Genomic DNA, 17,818 nt, shown 5'->3' with positions numbered 1-17,818 from the left:
TTGTTTCCGGCAGAGAGTGCAAACTTTAGTTTGAGTTTGAGAATTCAAAGCAAATTTACTCCAAACAACAGATCGTTATGTTATACTTTAGAAAACTTGTTATAAAAATTTTCTTTTGAAAGCTCAAAAACATTAATTATCCATTAATTCACTGAATCTTACCATAATCAAAATGTGTTTTAATTGACACTAAAAACATAACTAATTTGCACTCACAAGGGCAACAGAATCCCTAGCAGCAAGAGCCAAGACATCAGCACAAGAGACCACACCAGGGCACTTCTCCTCTATTTCTTTCTTTGCATGATCTATTACGTAAAATGCATGCAACGATATATTTGGTGGCCCATCCTTTTCAGCTTGGTTCCGTCCCTTCGAATCCAGAAGCACAGAACTATCACAACCCTTCAAAAAAATTTGAAACTCGTCGTTGTAAAAATATTATTCGAACTTCATGATAAATATTATAGTACTGAGTAGAACTGGAAGTCGGATCCGCTAGCATCGACGCTGACAGCAACTGGCTGGTTAGCAACTGCCTTCATGAGTGCGTCCTCGTTATTTGCGGGTACCTTCTGGTATCCGGTTATCTTTGTCACCGGTTCGGCCTCCTTTTTCTTGTCACAAGTACCTTTTACATTTCTAGGATCGGGTATAAGTTCTTCTCAGTTGTGATCCCATTATTTTTTATGAACTCAAAAAGCATCGGATATCATGAAGCCACCATCGGCTCTCTTTCTCCGTATCATCCTTATACTTGCGTCCGTATTGATCCATCCACTACGCATGCCTCTCCCAGATATCAGCTTCTGGCATCACCCGAGACGCGATTTTGGGAACCATTGCACAGATGATGATGAGCGAAATGGTTATAATGCAACTTTTGCGACACATCGATACCATTGTTAATGAAATGTACTGTGATGAAACTTTGGTTCGGGGAACTTGAAGTTACAAGTTAACGTATGAAGTCATTTTATGGAGACAAAAACGAAGATATATGGACAATTAAAACATATTCATTTTACTAATCTACTTAGCTTTTGCGGAAATTCGCTTTTAATAATTTATTAGTTCTCTCTTTTTCCCGGCAGATATTAAATTTTAAACAACAGAAAAAACGATGTAACCAACATTAACAAAATTTATTCTTTATGGTAAACAAGAACTATATATGTATTATGACTTGTGCATTCTTCGAATCGATGAGCAATTGTGAAACAACTAAATAAATATCAAAATTAAAGAATACAACTAATTCTTATATTCATGATTTGATTTAACATTCTATATTTAAAGAGAAAAATTCAGATTCCTGTAACATTTTCTGTTACATTGGCAGTTAATTCCACTTATTACGTTTCAATTGATGTGACATTTTTTTAAACATGTAAATTCTCACACGTGCCCAATCAATGATTGGTGTAACATAGAAATATTTCAACAGTACGTACGAAACAAATTGAAGGGAAAAACAATGTCACCTCAGACAAAATGAAGCAGCTAACAAAAAATTCTATAAATTTGTAAATATCAAAATTAAAGAATACAACTAATTCTTATAATTTTGTAATTATAATTATTGATTTCGCACGTATTCGACATGTAGACATAAAATTAAAGGGGTTAAATTTTTTTCCCCGATAAGGTCTCGAAGGGGAGTTTGTCTTAAAAATAAATAAATAAAAATAAAAAATCCGTGCTTATTAATAGAGCGGTTACGATGGATTTTGAAGACAAAAATTTAATGGTTGTTGTCTACGTACAAATAATTTCTTGTTAGGCGAGGGGCTTAATTTGTCCTGCATGCATGCATGCTTGCTTTCGTATAATCAGGTTCAATTTTTTTTTTGAAAGAAAAAAATAATAATAAAATTTCAGGCTCAATTTTCAATTGCATTAATTCAGTCTTAATAGACTGCGTATTGTCATATTTTTGTTCTCCGTTTGGACATGTACTTATAAAATGTTTTTATAAAAAAAAAATTAAAAAACTTTTTATGAAATGTTTTTAAAGTTGTTTTAAGAATAAATATGTGTTTGAACAACTATTCTATAAAAATATTTTAACATTTCAAAAGTCACGTTTTTTTTCTTTTTGTCTTCCATGATTCCTTGATAAAAATATCTAAAAACACATTTCAAGTTTCCTTCAAAACTATACATGAAAAACAATTTTTGAAAAATATTTTTAAAAAACATTTTACCAAACATTTATCCAAACACATACTTTAAGTTTTTTCACTTATAAAACATTAAAAACTTTTTAAAATACATATCCAAACGGAACTCTTATATGTATGATAGGACTTGTAATTAGTATATAATCTACTCGAGTATATATACTATATAATAAATATTTTTATTAATCGTAGCAGGCATAATTTTAAAGCGATATTAATTAGCGTGTAGTTTATATTGTGAAAAAAAAAGGATTTCAGTTTGAGTAACCATCGATCTTTGTCAATTCTCGTCATATATATAGTATGTAATAATTAGGGGTGGTTTAGTACGGTATACCGTGTTATTCAACGAATACCGTATATCGTACCGATATCGTATCGAAAATTTCGGTATACCGAAATTTCGGTATGACATAAATCTATATCGTTTTTTAACGAAAAATTTTGGTATATCGGAATTCGATACGGTAGGTATGATACCGCGTATACCGATATTTTAAATATTTTTTTAAACTTTTTTTAAAAAAAATGTTGGTATATGCGGTATCGATCGATACCGCGTATACCAAATCTTTTTTATATTTGTATACCGAAATACCGAAATATCGAAATTTTGCAAATCCTATACCGATATCGATACATACCATACCTTCGATATATACGGGTTTTTTTCGATACGATATAGGCGATATGACGGCATTTCGATATTTTTCTCAGCCATAATAATAATGTAGTAAATACATATGTAGATTATGTGTTAACGATTGGATTAAAATCTCAGCGAATGAATTGGGAATTAAGGAGCTCATACCCGCTTATCTGGATCCAAATCTGACGGCTCACGATCTTTCCACCGGAGTTAGCTTTGCTTCCGGGGGCTCCGGTTACGACCCTCAGACGTCTCGACTCGTGGTAAAAATTACGCATGAATTCAAAATTTTAAACATATCTTAAATACAAACATTAAATTATTATCGATCTCATCACCTTAAATCCTTAATATAATTGAATGTGATCATAAATTAGTAATTTTCCTTTTGGTGTTTTGCCATGTGTTTATGTACGTAACATGGGTCCTGGATCAGTCGGTGATTCCAATGTCGGATCAATTGAATAAATTCAAGGAGTACATTGGCAAGTTGAAAGGGTTGGTCGGGGAAGAAGGAGCCACAAACATATTGAGCCAGGCCTTATTTCTTTTGTCTGCGGGGACAAATGATCTTGCAAATACATATTTCACCATCGGAATCCGAAAGATGCAGTACGATCTTTATTCATATGTTGATTTTATTGTCGGCTCCAATACAATTTTTTTACAGGTACGTATGTATGTTAACATTATCAAAAAATCGATATATTTCATATTCTTTCATGATTTATTATTCGAATAAAATATATCATCATCACAATATTGATGGCAGGAATTATACAAGCTTGGGGCGAGAAGATTTGTGGTATTCGGAATTCCGCCAATTGGGTGTTTGCCACTTCAAATAACAGCGACGGGTGGATCGGTGAGATCATGTTCTGTGAGTTACAACCAAGCTACACAAATGGTTAACTCCAAGATATCACCTCGACTCGACGCGCTGAATCAAGACCTGCCTCAGTCGAGGGTGGTGTACATCGACATTCTCAACCCTCTCTTTGATATCATGATCATCCAACACCCTTTAAATTATGGTAATTATCTCTTAAATTTAATCTGAATCATTGGATTGATTAGCTGTTATTGAAAATTTGAGTAGAGACTAATACTATGTAATTTGGATAACTGAATCGTTTATTTCAGGCTTCAAAGTTAATGACAAGGGTTGCTGTGGCACCGGAAATATCGAGACAGTGGTACTGTGCAACATATATAGTTGGACATTCACAGATAGTTCTAAATATGTGTTCTGGGACAGCTATCATCCTACCGAAACAGCTTGCAAGATACTCGTGCATCAAATTGTTCAAAAATATGTTAGTTTTTTTTTATATGTGATTTTGAAAAGCAATGCTATATGTACAACCAAATTTGTATAACAATTTTACACCACAAAAAATTCAATACAAAATTTTAATTTATCAAATCTCACGATACATTGAATGCAAAATCTCACGATATCATATCAAAATCTCACGAGATAATAGCAAAATATCACGACATAATTGTTGTAAATATCGTTGTACGATATATTGGTTGTACCTCTAGCATTATTCGATTTTGAAATGGTTAAGAGTATCTTGATGATGTCGATTGACACTAAGACAAGTTGTATTGTTGGAGTGGACTATAATACATGGATTCTCATGTTAAGTTTGATCAAAAGTCCATGAATCTATGCACTACTAATATATCGTTGATTGTAGTATATCTTCACATGATTGGGAATAATGTCGAGTAGAATTCATCTCATTCCAAAATATAAACCCGAACATTGAACATCACGAAATGCAAGTGACCAACAAAAAGAAAACACAACATGTTAAAAGGGATTCCAACCATTTTATGTTTGTCGAAAATAAGCCGAATGATAGAGCAGTTGGTTATTGAGTAATAAGTATCTAAATCATCAGTATGAATCCATAATACATGTATGTAGGTTTCAAGAAATACCTTTAATGCTTGATCAGGTCTCCTTGTATTTTCTTGCCAATGTTGCCTTGAACCAGGGTATCCACACGGAAGTCGTCTTTTGATAAATTTTATATGCGTCAACCATGTACTTCCGTCTCAGCATCCGCTCCTCCACAAGAATGGTAACATAAACCAAGCATAAACTATTAATCAAAGCACCAAGAAACGTCCAACCGCTACCCAAATTCCAAGCAAAGATCGCCAACCCCCACCACCACAACTGCTCACCGAAATAGTTTGGGTGTCGCGAGTAATACCACAAGCCTTGGTCAAGAGTGGGAACCAAAGGTTTCCGTAGCTGTTTCAGCTCATTGTTTCTACTGACGAAGTAATGGAGTTGTGCGTCAGCGAAGTACGCAATCGTAACACCAGTCAAACAAATGAGTGTGGCTATGAAATCCCAAACGTTCATTTGTTTTTCTTTTACGTGTGTAATGTACATAGGCATGCACATTCCCATAAGAAAAACCTGTGGCAACAAAGCAAACATATTATCATCGACATCAGATAGTCTCATAACGGCTTAAAATAAACTTCTTTAACAATTTTGTTGGATTATTTCGCAACTGGCCACATTATGAGATTAAGTTTGTCTGTGCATAGTTTAGCTCGTCCAGGCATTTCATCGAACAACTACATGCCAGAAATGAGACCGACGATTTGACGACATCCAAGGGCATAAAAACTAACCACCCATACCTGTTGAGAAACGTAAACTGCAAAGAAAGAAATCCACCACCAATTCTTGCCATATTGTCGGCGCATATCGTTAAATCTCCAGTCTTCCCGAGCACCCCATTGCCACTTTTCCCGACGAAAGTAGCTATGAGTGAGCCTCACGCTCCAAATCCAGGTCAAAACAACTACGACCCTCGACCTCCAAATGTTAAATTCCGCAAGCGGGTGAGTCGCGAAGTAATGAACTAACAACACGGGTATCACTGTCCAATACAAGTCTATCATCTGCATCAATCCATTCCAAATTCAGATGGACCCAATGAAATGCAAATCCACCGCAAGAAAAATACATACCCAGTGGCTCGATTGGAGAAGACCAACAATCCAAAAAAGAACGTTGACATTGAGGAAGAAGCTAATGTTGGCCAACAAGAGAGGATGATGATAGCACCAAGTCCATATAGAAAAAAACGGATCTCCCTCCCTCGCCGCCGTGTATTGGCGTAGGAAGGAGACGTAGAAGACAATGGAGGGAAGAGGGGCCAAAACTGCAATTATTGTGTTGCTCCAGTTTTTGGCACTTCTATTTGCATTCACTGCAGTCATGTCTATTGAAAGAGCCCGTGTCCTGATTTAATATTTAATGATCAACCATTTAGGATTAATTAATATAAACAGCGAAAACGAGTAAAAAATTTGCGTTTTGAGCCTACAAAAATTTCGGCATGACCTATCCGTATATAGGACATCTCAAAAACCTGTACAACACAAGTGACAATATATACTCGAAAATAGAGTCACAACATCAATTTACAAACATATAGCCGCACTGGCCAAGACTAAACACATGTAGAGCCGGCAAGGCTCGATCACACCAACAAATCCAGAACCAAGTAAAAACTATCAATACAGACACACAGGGCATGTCCCCAAAAATTACAAAACTTGCTAATATGATATATACATATATTTGGGAACTCGACTCCATGCTCGACTCACTGGGTACCACTAGATGACGCTCCACCAAACGCGTCAAATCCCCCTAGATAATCTGCTATAGAATCACAAACATTCACAGCATAAAAAAAAAAACAGGGGTCGGACCCCAGTACGATGAACTAGGAAAAAATTACGACAAATATAACTGACATGAATAAAATCAAGTAAAATGCAATGCAATGCAATGCGTGACAGGTATCAATGAAATAAAGGATACCAAATGGAGTCCAAATAATCGTATTACAATAATCTCAATGGCCACCCGTGGCAGGAACGCAGCAGACCACGAATCATCACTGCTCAACCACGCACGTAGCATCGAGGACGACGGGAGCTACCCGGCCTGCCTCATGCTGTCATCAGGAGCCCGAGGGCGACGGGAGCGACCCGGCCTGCCTCGTGCCTACATCTGGAGTGTGCTAAATCCTATATCACTCGCTCCAGAGATAACTCAATACATCTCAAGAGATCAATATAAAAAGCACTCAAAAGAGTCAAAGCTCAGCGTGCTATGAAAAATTGTTTAACATGCTTATTTGACGAATATCCCTTAATATTTTCAATAAAAATGTATTTGAAATTTATTTTATTTTATTTTATTAAAAAAAATAGGGATTATTCTAAATTCGGCACGTTAACAATCAATGTAAATAAGTGAATGCAATCATACAATCCACATAAGCACATAAAACACGTTATCACTCATTACAAAATACTTAATATCATTATATGTCATTAAAAGCGTCGTAATATAAACAGTTTATACGTACTTCAACCAACACTTAATTTACCACAGAAATATCTCAAGTATTACTCGAATATTCCAATCCTGTAAAAAAAAAACATTTATTTCATATGAATTCCTATTCTCTTGTACAATTCGGAGAAAAATCGAAACTAAGTCTAAAAATCAACTAATGTTTCCAAATATTCATATTTCATATCATAACTTCCTATCAATGTCCAAATATTGAATATACGACTCTAAAAGTCGAATTAACTAAATGTTTCAGAATCTGAAATTTTCTGAAATTTACTAACAAATCCTGAAATTAATATAGAACAATTCTAACATGTCTAAACATTTACAGATTGAGTTAAACACCTATTAATTATAAAATCCCAACTTATATAAATCTGAATTTTTTCCAAAATTCTACAATTAAGTCTGGAAAATTTGTTCGTTACCTCAAATCCACGAAATTGTTGATCCTATATCCAAAAGACAACAATTATCAATTCCTTGAAACAAAATCCAACCGAAAATCATATACTGTGAACTAAAAATCTGCTCACCCTAAACAGCCTCTGAAGTTGTGATTAAGGACTAAAAATTAACCTCAAAACGTCCTCAATTCGAGCACCACGAAGACTGTCGATGATTGCGGCGGTAACCGGCCGGAAAACTTGGGCAGAGGGGCGGTGGGTTTTCGAGTGTTGCAAGGGAATCTTACAAAATCGGTACCAAAAAATAGGTCTCGTCGCGAGGATTCCGAAACTATGCTCGCTTTCGAAAATCGATCATCGACGGCAGAGATACGACGATTTAAAGTAATGAGAAAATGTTGAAGAAGAAAAGAAATAGATCGATACAGAGAGAAGCGGGGAAGCTGATGGGTTGAGGAGAGAGAAAATATAATATAGTTGTATATATCAATATATATATCCATACCTATTAATAAATATGTATCCTATTTTATTTATTTGAGATTAAAACTTGACATGTTTGAGTTATTTCAACTCATGAGTTATGTTCTCTATAAATTAAATATGCATTTTAATATCGTTCATAAATCGATATTTTTTAATATATAATTTTAACATACAAATTAATTAACATATTAATATCGGGTCTTTACATCTACAACCTACTGCCATTGCTTTGATCCGACATGCGAGTTCACCACCTGTTTACATGAGCGAGCCCCATTTGCCAACTCAATTATCCGACTTAATATAATTTAATTTATTTTTTAATTTAAAAGCCTCGATGCAAATTGCAACCTCCATTCTCGTACAAACTACAAATATCCCAAAATTTAGGTTGCCAAATTTGAAGAGAGAAAACGTATCCGGTACGAATTGCTTATACTACTAGTGAAATTTGATGTTTTTTGTGTATGGAGAACGAGTTGATCGATCATGGTGGACTTCACTCCGTGAAGGGTGACTCTAAAGTTCCTCAGACTTACCTTCTCGATGGTCAACCGAGAAAGATCATATATATCAGATTCTGAATTGCACTACAAAAAAAGTTACTTATAAAAGCGGTTTTTATGTGTTATAGGAGCGGTTTTCAACCGCTCCTCAACTTTTACCAACGGTTTCAAAATCGCTCCACTTGTCGACGTCCCTATAGCTTATAGAAGCGGTTTAAATGCCCGGTGGTAAAAGTTGAAAGACCGCTCTTATTGTTTGTTTTAAGAACGATTTAAAATCGCTTTTACATGTCATGAATATAAGAATAGTTATTGAGCACTTCTAGTAATAGAAATTCAGGAGTGGTTTAAACCGCTCTTGAAGTCATTGAGTGTAAGAATGGTTTAAACCACTTCTAAAGCTATGAATTTAGGAGCAGTGTTAACCGCTATTAATGTCTATGGGTGTAAGAACGTCTGAAAACTGCTCTTGGATACCAAAATATATCAAAGGTTTGGAACCACTCCTATGTACCGTGGATATAGGAGCAATTTCATACCAATTGTAAAACAAATAATTTATCAACACTTTCAAGCTGCTCTTGATGTCGTCAGATGTAAGAATGGTTTGATTACTTCTAAAACAATATGTATTGAAGCGCTTTTGTTAGCGTTGGGAATTGTCCAATTTAAATCCATTTTCGCGGAGCCAATTTTTTTGAAACCACGTCTTTTTTTTATGGCTCATAAAGGTAAACTAGAAATTTTTTATTAATTTTTTCAAATATAATATATGTTGTTTAAATACAATTAATCAATTAATAGCAAAAATAAAATAAAAATACTTATCAATTAAAAAAATTACTTCAATTTAACATCTCAATACTCAAATCAATATTTAATAGTAACCACCAATCTACACAAAGACAATACTCCAAAGTGGTAATACAAAATAAATCGATCCTTCTTTAAAAATCTATCTTTTTGTCATCCCACTCCCATAGTTGGAGAAATCTACTATCACTTTCATGTGCACTTGATATATATATATATATAATCTATCTTCTTGTCATCTCACTCTCATAGTTGGAGAAATCTACTATCACTTTCCTGTGCACTTGATATATATAATCTTCTTGTCATCCCACTCCCATAGTTGGAGAAATCTACTATCATTTTTCTGTGCACTTGATATATCTATATATAAATATATATATATATATATATATATCGTATTTTGTTGTATGAAGTTTGTAACCATACCTGTAAAATGTATGAAAATAAAATTTTATTTAAAATAGTTAACTTGGCCAAATATTTATATACAAAATACTCTTTACCCGACTCATTAGACTCATCGCTTTGACATGATTTATTGAAACCGTCTCATATTTTGATAGCGAATTTGATATATCTTGTGAATCATGTTCATCACCAAGTTCTTTGTCACTTGATTTGTGCCTCCCAAATCATCTTATGATATTTTGAATCGACTTTACATACATCTTGTTCATCATAATTAATCAATATCAACCTGACAATAATTATTCAAAATTGTAGAAAATCAATGTTAAATACACTTAACTAGTGGAAACGATTGCCCCATATATAGCAGTCATAATCATTTTGTGCAAGATTCTCCCAAATATGTAAAAAATCAGATTCAATGAAACAAAACTCAAAAGTGAATAAAATATGCGATTCAAAATATAGAAGTGACTCACAACATGAAAAGGAGAAATATTGGGACATATAAACGTTAAGGGGTAACACGAAAAGAAGAGATGATGAAATTAGGAGTAGCGAGAAGAGGAATTAGTTTGACAAGTGAGGGTTGAAGATAAATGAAGAATTATTCTTAATCTTAAGACTTATAAAGGAGGGTTCGCAGAATTTTAAAGTCTTAATCTTCACAAATTTGGCGGGGGCAAATTGCATTTGAAATGATTTGGCAAAATTAAATAAAATTTAGGCGGTTTATATCAATCCATATTCCATCCACCGCTTATCAAATTCAAACTGGGCCAATATAATCATAATCATAGAAAGATATTGTTTGTTGGCATGCGTAAAAAGTTTAAGAAAATAAGTTTTAGTAATTAAACATCAATTACAGTAAAAATCTTGGATGGATATTAATAAATGGATTAAATTCATATAATCTATTCTATTATATTAATTGTCTTTTAAAATTTTCAATCCTATTATTAAGGAGATAAGATAATTAATTATTTTTAAACAATTTATTATCTTTTAAATTTATTTTCATATATAAATATAATTTTATATTACATATATACTCACGCAAGTACTAGTAGTAAGGATTATACTTTTATTTTTCTCATGTTTAAGAATTAATCAAATATAATAATTTTAAATGACTAAACTAAAAATCATATAAAAATATTTAATGGTCGTAATTATTAAATTATTTATGCACCAATAATATTTTGTGTATTTTGAGATATAAATTTATAAAGACATCACTATTGTAGTTTAATTAGTAAATTATATTACTAATTATAATAGTTTGGTATTATTTAAAATTTATAAATAACTTATTTTAAATCTAAACAATATAAGTTTACTTTTAAAACATGAGTTGTATTGTCAAAAATTTTATTTATATATTGTTGTTATTGTTGCTATTATTGTCATTTGAAAAGTAATTATATGCAACATGTGGGGTGTTAAGTTAAATTTATTTTTATTATTATATTGGTTATTGTAATTATTATTATTTTATTTTACAAAAAATCTTATAATATGTGTAAGATCGAAAGTTTGCCGTTTTACCAAAAGTTATGGCTGGTGGTAATGGTGAAACTCAAATTGTTTAAAATGCGCAACAGCCCAAACGCCATGGTTCAATTGCTCTACCAAGTAGGGACAATTATTGCACCAAAAAAAATCTCTCTCTCAATAATTGTAGTCCTTGCAATAAATGAGAATCGATCGAACTGATCATGATGACCTTGGCTCTGATACCAATTATAGGACTCAGCGCTTGTTGTTTTACCAAAAGCTATAGCTGGTGGTAATGGTGCAAATCAAATCTTTTAAACTGCACAGCAGTCCAAACTTCATGGTTTGATTGCTCTATCAAGTAGAGACAATTATTACACCCCAACAATACGTCTCACGTATCAAATGTGTGAGATGGATCTCTAATCCATGAAAAACATTACTTATATAAAGTATTATTTTTAGTTATATAAGTTATGAAGAAATATTGTGTAGTTTATGCTGATTTGAATGAAAAAAATTTTATCAATAAAATTTTTTTATGTCTAAATTATTATTATTACTCCAAAAGTATATATATTTATGTTATGTTATGTTATGTAGAAATAGTGTTTAATATATGCTGATTTTAACTGAAAAATTTTAATTTTTATATGACAAGTATTAGTGTTTACTGCAGTTTTCAAACTAATCTTAAAAAAATAGAGTAATAAAAGCGGTTCATAACCGATTGTGAAAACCACTGCTAAAAATATTCACTATAAGCAGTTTTAAGAGTGCTCCTAACATTTATGTCAATAAGAGCAGTTTATAGCAGCGGTTTATACAAACTGGTAATAAAAGTATTCAATAGATACAGTCTCGAAACCAATCCTATAAGATATAGCAATAAGAGCGGTTTACAAGATCGGTTTTGTCAAACCGCTGTTAAAAATATTAAATATGAGTAGTTTCAAGAGTGATCCTAACAATTATGTCAATAAGACCAGTTTGTAGCAGCAATTTGTAGAAATCGGTACTAAAATATGGTCAATAGGAGTGGTTAGTAAACCGCTCTTAAAAGGTAAGACGTTAGAAACGGTTAATTAAAACTGGTTCTATTGGTCACCTCTCAAGAGCAGTGTTAATACTGCTCCTAAAAAATCGCTCTTAAAAAAAAAGTTTTTTTGTAGTATTGGTATTCAAGTTAAAAACTTTTGGTTTTTTTTAAAAAAAATGATCAACATGTTTATTCATCTTGCTGATGGCATCACTGATTTTTTCCCAAATAAAATAGAACTTTTTTTTATGATTCTGATAAGTTTACCGTTTATGTTATGCATCTCAAAAGGAAGGGAGTGACTGCTGTTGACATTAATGGAGGCCAGTTTGATCGATTCAAGGGATTGTGACACACCAAAGGTGAATTTTTTTTCTCAATATTTGTTTTTAGTATTTAATGAAGAGGATACATTTACAATCCATCTCAAATGAAAATTGCATGCCTTTTGATGTTTATTGAGGAGGATACGTTTACTATACATCACAAATGAAAATTACGTATGAAATTTCAGATCTTATTCTTTGAAATGAGAACATACGTTTTCTTTTTTTTTTCTTTCTTTTCTTCTCAGCCGAAAGGACTGGAAAATACATCGTCCCATAATTATGTGTTTGTGTTTGAATGGTATTCGAATGTTGTATTATTAGAGTTCAGGACATAAGTGTGTTGATCATGGCGCAATGGGTATGGATATGAACTTTTTCCTTGTGATATCGTGTTTGAAGATTTTGAGAGGTTATTTAAGTGAGATTTAAAGTATGGGAAATCACAATGGGTGAATTTCAATTTTATTTTTCAATATTTTTTATGATCTGCGGATTGGATTAACACTCTCGCTATGCCAAAAATGGTACAATTTACATATGAAAATGAAGTGATGGATTCAAATTATTTTCTGATTTATGGATGTGTGTCAGATATTTATTGAAAATTTATGTATTCAGTGTTCCTAAATCCCAACAAATTTTTGCCAAAGTAAGAGATGATACGAACAACTATGAACTGATGAGTAATTTCTTTTAATCATAGGCTATGAGTATTGATGGTCTCAATTGCTTTGACTACTGGGACAAATATGACTGTAAACCTCAAAAACACAAGACTTGAGAGCACTAGTAAATTTTATATCTGAAGCAAATTCAAGAGCCTTTTACCACATACTTGGATTATAACACTAACAGGACTAGAAAATAAATAAAATAAAAAGAAATGAAAAGGAAAAAGGCGAAAGAAAGATAGTCGTAATTGAAATGATGGAAGAGAGTCTTCTTCTTGATAAGCTTTTCACTCAGATGCGTTGGGATCAGCTCTCGGCATGTTCATTTCACGTGCAACTTGCTTTCTTGTACGATTGATGTTGAGAAGACTCAAGTATGTATGCTTCTCTAGCACTTCCAACTGTCCCAAAAACCTAGGCTCTTCCATTTGAAATACCTAGGTAGCCACCTTTAAAGTTTCACTCTTCCCTTTTTTAACACAAATATCAACTAGCAAGTGCATGTGTTCCATTTTCTCGTTCATAGTCTTTTCAAGCCAACTCACCGTGTCAAAATCATTGATCAATGTATATACTCCCCTTGCTGCAGCATTTAGCTGTGCAAATAGTCTTTTGAGCCTTTCTTTATTCAACATTTGTTTCGTTTTCTTCTTTGAAAACAATAGGACTAAGAAACAAGCAATTATTATCGGGCCAACCACCATGCCTATGGTGTTATGCATTGCCAAAACTAGCAAGGCAGCAGCCAATGCACCTCCACCCACCACTTTAAATATTGTTTTGACCAATTTAATACGCCGGTTGGCCTTGATTCTATGATTGGTCTTGTTATGTTTTGATATCAATTCACAATACAAAATTACGTGATTATCGTGCAATTCATGGAACTTCTCAAGGATGATCACTGAAAGAGGCTTCTGTGAAGCGAATGCAACCAAAACTTCTTGTAACTGGTAGTACTCGTCATTAGTCCAACTTGAACCATTTGGAAAGCATTTGATTTTATTTATCATATCATGTATTTCTAGATAATTTATGCGTTCTTGATTGATATTTCTGAGGAGCAATTCACAGTTTTTGAATGCTTCTAGGCTAGTGTTGAAGTACTCGGCAAAAATTTGGAGATTTGGGTTCTCTAATATAGGGGCTAGGGTTTCTTGGCCGGGTTCAAGTAGATGGTCCACGAGTTGGACATTGCTTAGGTGAGGAGAAGCCGATAAGGAGTGTGGGCATCCTTCATCGGAAGACTTATTTATTTCCAGTTGGTTTTGAACTTTGTTGCATATCTCGGTATAAGATTTTGTCCTAAATGCTTCTTTATATTCATCATTCAAATTTGGCTTGCTCAAGCTTTTCACATCGGCTTTTCTGCTTCTTCCTGAATCCAAACATTAATTCAAATCATATGAAACTATATCAATCATTAATGCATGTTGAAAGAATTACATCAGGGTAAAACAGATGCACTAAAACTAATCAGATTAATTTAGTGAAAAATTCAATTTCAAAATCAGGATAGAACATCAAATTTTTTGGGTCCTGATGAAATTAAAACCTGATGAGCGAATTTTTTTCGCGATGAATTAGTTTGAGTGTGGAAAAGTGAGCTACTAAATTCTACAGGGAATGATTTGAGACCGACAAGAAGAAACATACCTTCCTTCTGTAATTTGAACTTGGACGATAACATCTTTTTGATTGGAGAGATGACAATCATGATGTGTTTGAAAAAGAATATGATAACCCAAGGAACATCCCTATATATAATGTTTCATCGTGGTTTTAATTATGACTCTAGCTTTTCTTGAATGCAGTGTCGTTCCTTGCAAGTTAGATTTTGACGTGTAAATATATAGACCAGCTCTTTTTAATGAAAGAGCGGTAATTAATTGAGGAGATGAGGTTTTAGATAAATGTAAAGAAGTCTTCGCTAATTCATGACATCTATCAGATATTTTAACCATTCTTGGAGTCTACGTTTCTTAATCATGTTTTTTCATCCCGTGTTCAGTGCATTTCTTAATCATGTTATTCTATCTCATTGTTTGCTATCGTATCTTGTATTAATTTTCATGCTCTATGTATTCAATCCTCACTGCTTGCGTCATAACTTCGTAACCATCTATGTCATAAATTTGTAATCATCTATGTCAATTTATATAAAAAAAATTCTCACTTTAAATTAGTAATTGTCAAATGATACGGTACATGTTTGCTTCTCTTATTGGTTCATTAGTAAAAATTAAAATTTTATCATTTGTGTTGTCTTTAAATCTTGTCAACATTTGCTATCAGGTATATTTTTCAGAGTACTGTAGCATGAGAGACAATATAATTTTTCATAAAAGTAAAGAAAAATCTATTAAATTTTTTTTTGCTGACACTTGTTTAGGTATGAAACATGGCACTCTTTCGTGTTCACTTCTGTTGAATCAAGTGTATTATGCATAAACACAATGTGATGTTTAATTCACTATTTGTATTTTTTCTTTTTTTTGATGGACTGGCTTGTTTTATAAATGTTTTTGCTCATGTTTTGTATCTATTCTCCGTTCGCTGTTGGTTGTGGGAAAAGTAATGAATTCATCTGATTATTGCAGCATTAAACTGTGAGTCTGTGACTATCATTTGAAATTCATCATATTTACATGGATTTTGAAAAATCAGTTGCATTATCTATGCATTTATCATAATCTTGCAAATCAGGACTCTAAGACTCCATTTGGACAAGTACTTATAAACGTTTTGATAAAATTGTTTTTTAAAAAAAATTTATAAAATGTTTCAAAGATGGCTTTAAAAATAAACACATGTATGGACAACTATTCTATAAAAATTCAGAGTTGATGAGATGTTTGGTTATTCTAAAAGATCAAAAAATACCTCTCAATTGTTCTTTAACTATACTTGGAGAACACTTTTTAAAAAATATATTTAAAAACATTTTAAAAAAATCTTATGCAAACACATGTTTTAAGTTTTTTCCACTTATGAAATGCTAAATATTTTTAAAGTATTTGTCCAAACGGAGCCTAAATTCATAAGATAAATATTGAAGATCAAAGGACAAAGATTACATGACGATTCGGTTAACCTATGAAATAGCTTGTTTTTTTATAAAATATTATGTTCCATTCGGAATTACTGTAAAAAATAAACGTCTCCCTTGTCTTGATTGATTTTATTGCTAACCTAAAAAAGGAGCTTGGATTTCATTACAATTCATGGCAACACATAATATGATTTGTTAACTGTCTCGTGAGAAAGTTCGTGAGTCCTATGATGCATCTTGTAAAACAATCCATTTTGTTGTTTGTGATTAGCGACATTGAGACTTCTTTCCTTCTATTTGGTTTCAACTCTTCCAACTAGGAAGTGTGGTTGGTTCCAGGAGTTTTGTATAGTGGTTTTGATAAAAGTTAACAGAAAATGGATTGACCAGCTACAATTGCTACATTCATTGGTAGAGTACCAATCATATCTGGTTTCATGTTTTATCCAATTCTTGCTTGCAAATGATGGTCATAATGTTGCAATTGACTGTATTAAATTATGACCTTTGGAAGAGTATTAATATAGAAGAATATAAAATCGTTTTTTAGATATAAACTGAAGCAGTTATATATTTGTTCTTCATAGTTAAATATTATTTGTTTTTTCTTGAATAAAAGTAAAGCAATGTAACTTTGAATCTCTACACTGAATAATTTTTTATTTTTAACGGCTTTAAAATGCATATTAAAGAGCATCAAAACATCAATGTGTGATTGTGTCATTTGAAAGTGTGTTTCTGTCCAGACTTCTCTTTGTTGAGATTATGATTTGGTTTACAATCATATTGTTGTGTTTAGTAATATGACCAATTACCATCATGTTGTTTTGAAAATTTGCAACTGGACTAGGTGGATGCGAAAGGAAGATAAAAACAGTTTGGTGTTATGGTCATTGAAAATTGCAAGTTGTATAAATGGCAGTGAGATTTTACGATATATGATGTACTACTTCCTTTACTTGATGAGCCTGAAATGGTTTGGTTTCTGCATCGAAACTGTTTTAATCTTCAGTAATTTTCCATCGGTGTTAGACGGCTGAAATCATTTTAGTCGATTCTATGAAGAATATGATCCTTGTGTTGCATGTTGGCATTTTGATGGCTTTAAATTATTCTCACTTTGAGTTCCTATTTATTTTACCGTGTCCAATATCGCTGTATCTATTCTAGGAAACTATTTTGGTTGAGATTGCTCTTTTATTTATTATATCTTTGCAGGTATATACAGAAGAAGACATTGCCGATTATCTTGCCAATACCTGCAAATTAGATCAAGGGGAAGGCTTCTGTTACTGGGCTTTGAAGGACATGGGAAAGATGAGAGGAGTTGTAAGAAAACACTTCCAATAGCATCGGATGCT

At 32.7% G+C, this 17,818-nt stretch overlaps 2 protein-coding genes and 1 pseudogene across 12 annotated transcripts; 1 reads left to right on the top strand and 2 right to left on the bottom strand.

Annotated features, from left to right (window-relative positions):
• The first annotated feature begins 865 nt into the window (after nt 1-865).
• LOC140878334 (GDSL esterase/lipase EXL3-like) lies at nt 866-4,211 on the top strand. Its single transcript, XM_073281936.1, has 5 exons — nt 866-915; nt 2,933-3,095; nt 3,269-3,502; nt 3,605-3,866; nt 3,976-4,211. The coding sequence occupies exons 1-5, from the start codon at nt 866-868 to the stop codon at nt 4,209-4,211; spliced, it is 945 nt and encodes a 314-aa protein (XP_073138037.1).
• Nucleotides 4,212-4,627: 416 nt separating this feature from the next.
• Nucleotides 4,628-8,121, bottom strand: LOC140880455 (uncharacterized protein C594.04c-like). Of its 11 annotated transcripts, none has more exons than XM_073284908.1 (5): nt 7,780-8,121; nt 6,701-7,695; nt 5,839-6,112; nt 5,506-5,769; nt 4,628-5,275 (listed from the first exon to the last, which is right to left on the bottom strand). In XM_073284908.1, exons 3-5 carry the CDS (start codon nt 6,088-6,090, stop codon nt 4,799-4,801), a joined length of 993 nt encoding a protein of 330 aa, XP_073141009.1. In that variant the 5' UTR covers nt 6,091-6,112; nt 6,701-7,695; nt 7,780-8,121; the 3' UTR covers nt 4,628-4,798. The 11 variants fall into 11 exon arrangements, 8 of the variants coding, with proteins under 8 accessions (XP_073141009.1, XP_073141011.1, XP_073141013.1 ...); XM_073284910.1 differs by having other exon boundaries at nt 7,672-7,695; XM_073284912.1 differs by having other exon boundaries at nt 6,701-6,892.
• Nucleotides 8,122-13,692: 5,571 nt separating this feature from the next.
• On the bottom strand, nt 13,693-15,095 carry LOC140878333 (UPF0496 protein At1g20180-like; annotated as a pseudogene).
• Nucleotides 15,096-17,818: the final 2,723 nt, after the last annotated feature.

The sequence above is a fragment of the Henckelia pumila genome, chromosome 2 (assembly GCF_033568475.1).
Source record: "Henckelia pumila isolate YLH828 chromosome 2, ASM3356847v2, whole genome shotgun sequence".
Lineage (NCBI taxonomy): Eukaryota > Viridiplantae > Streptophyta > Magnoliopsida > Lamiales > Gesneriaceae > Henckelia > Henckelia pumila.
Note: the sequence above shows the minus strand (reverse complement) of the source record. Positions and strands in the feature narration are given on the sequence as shown.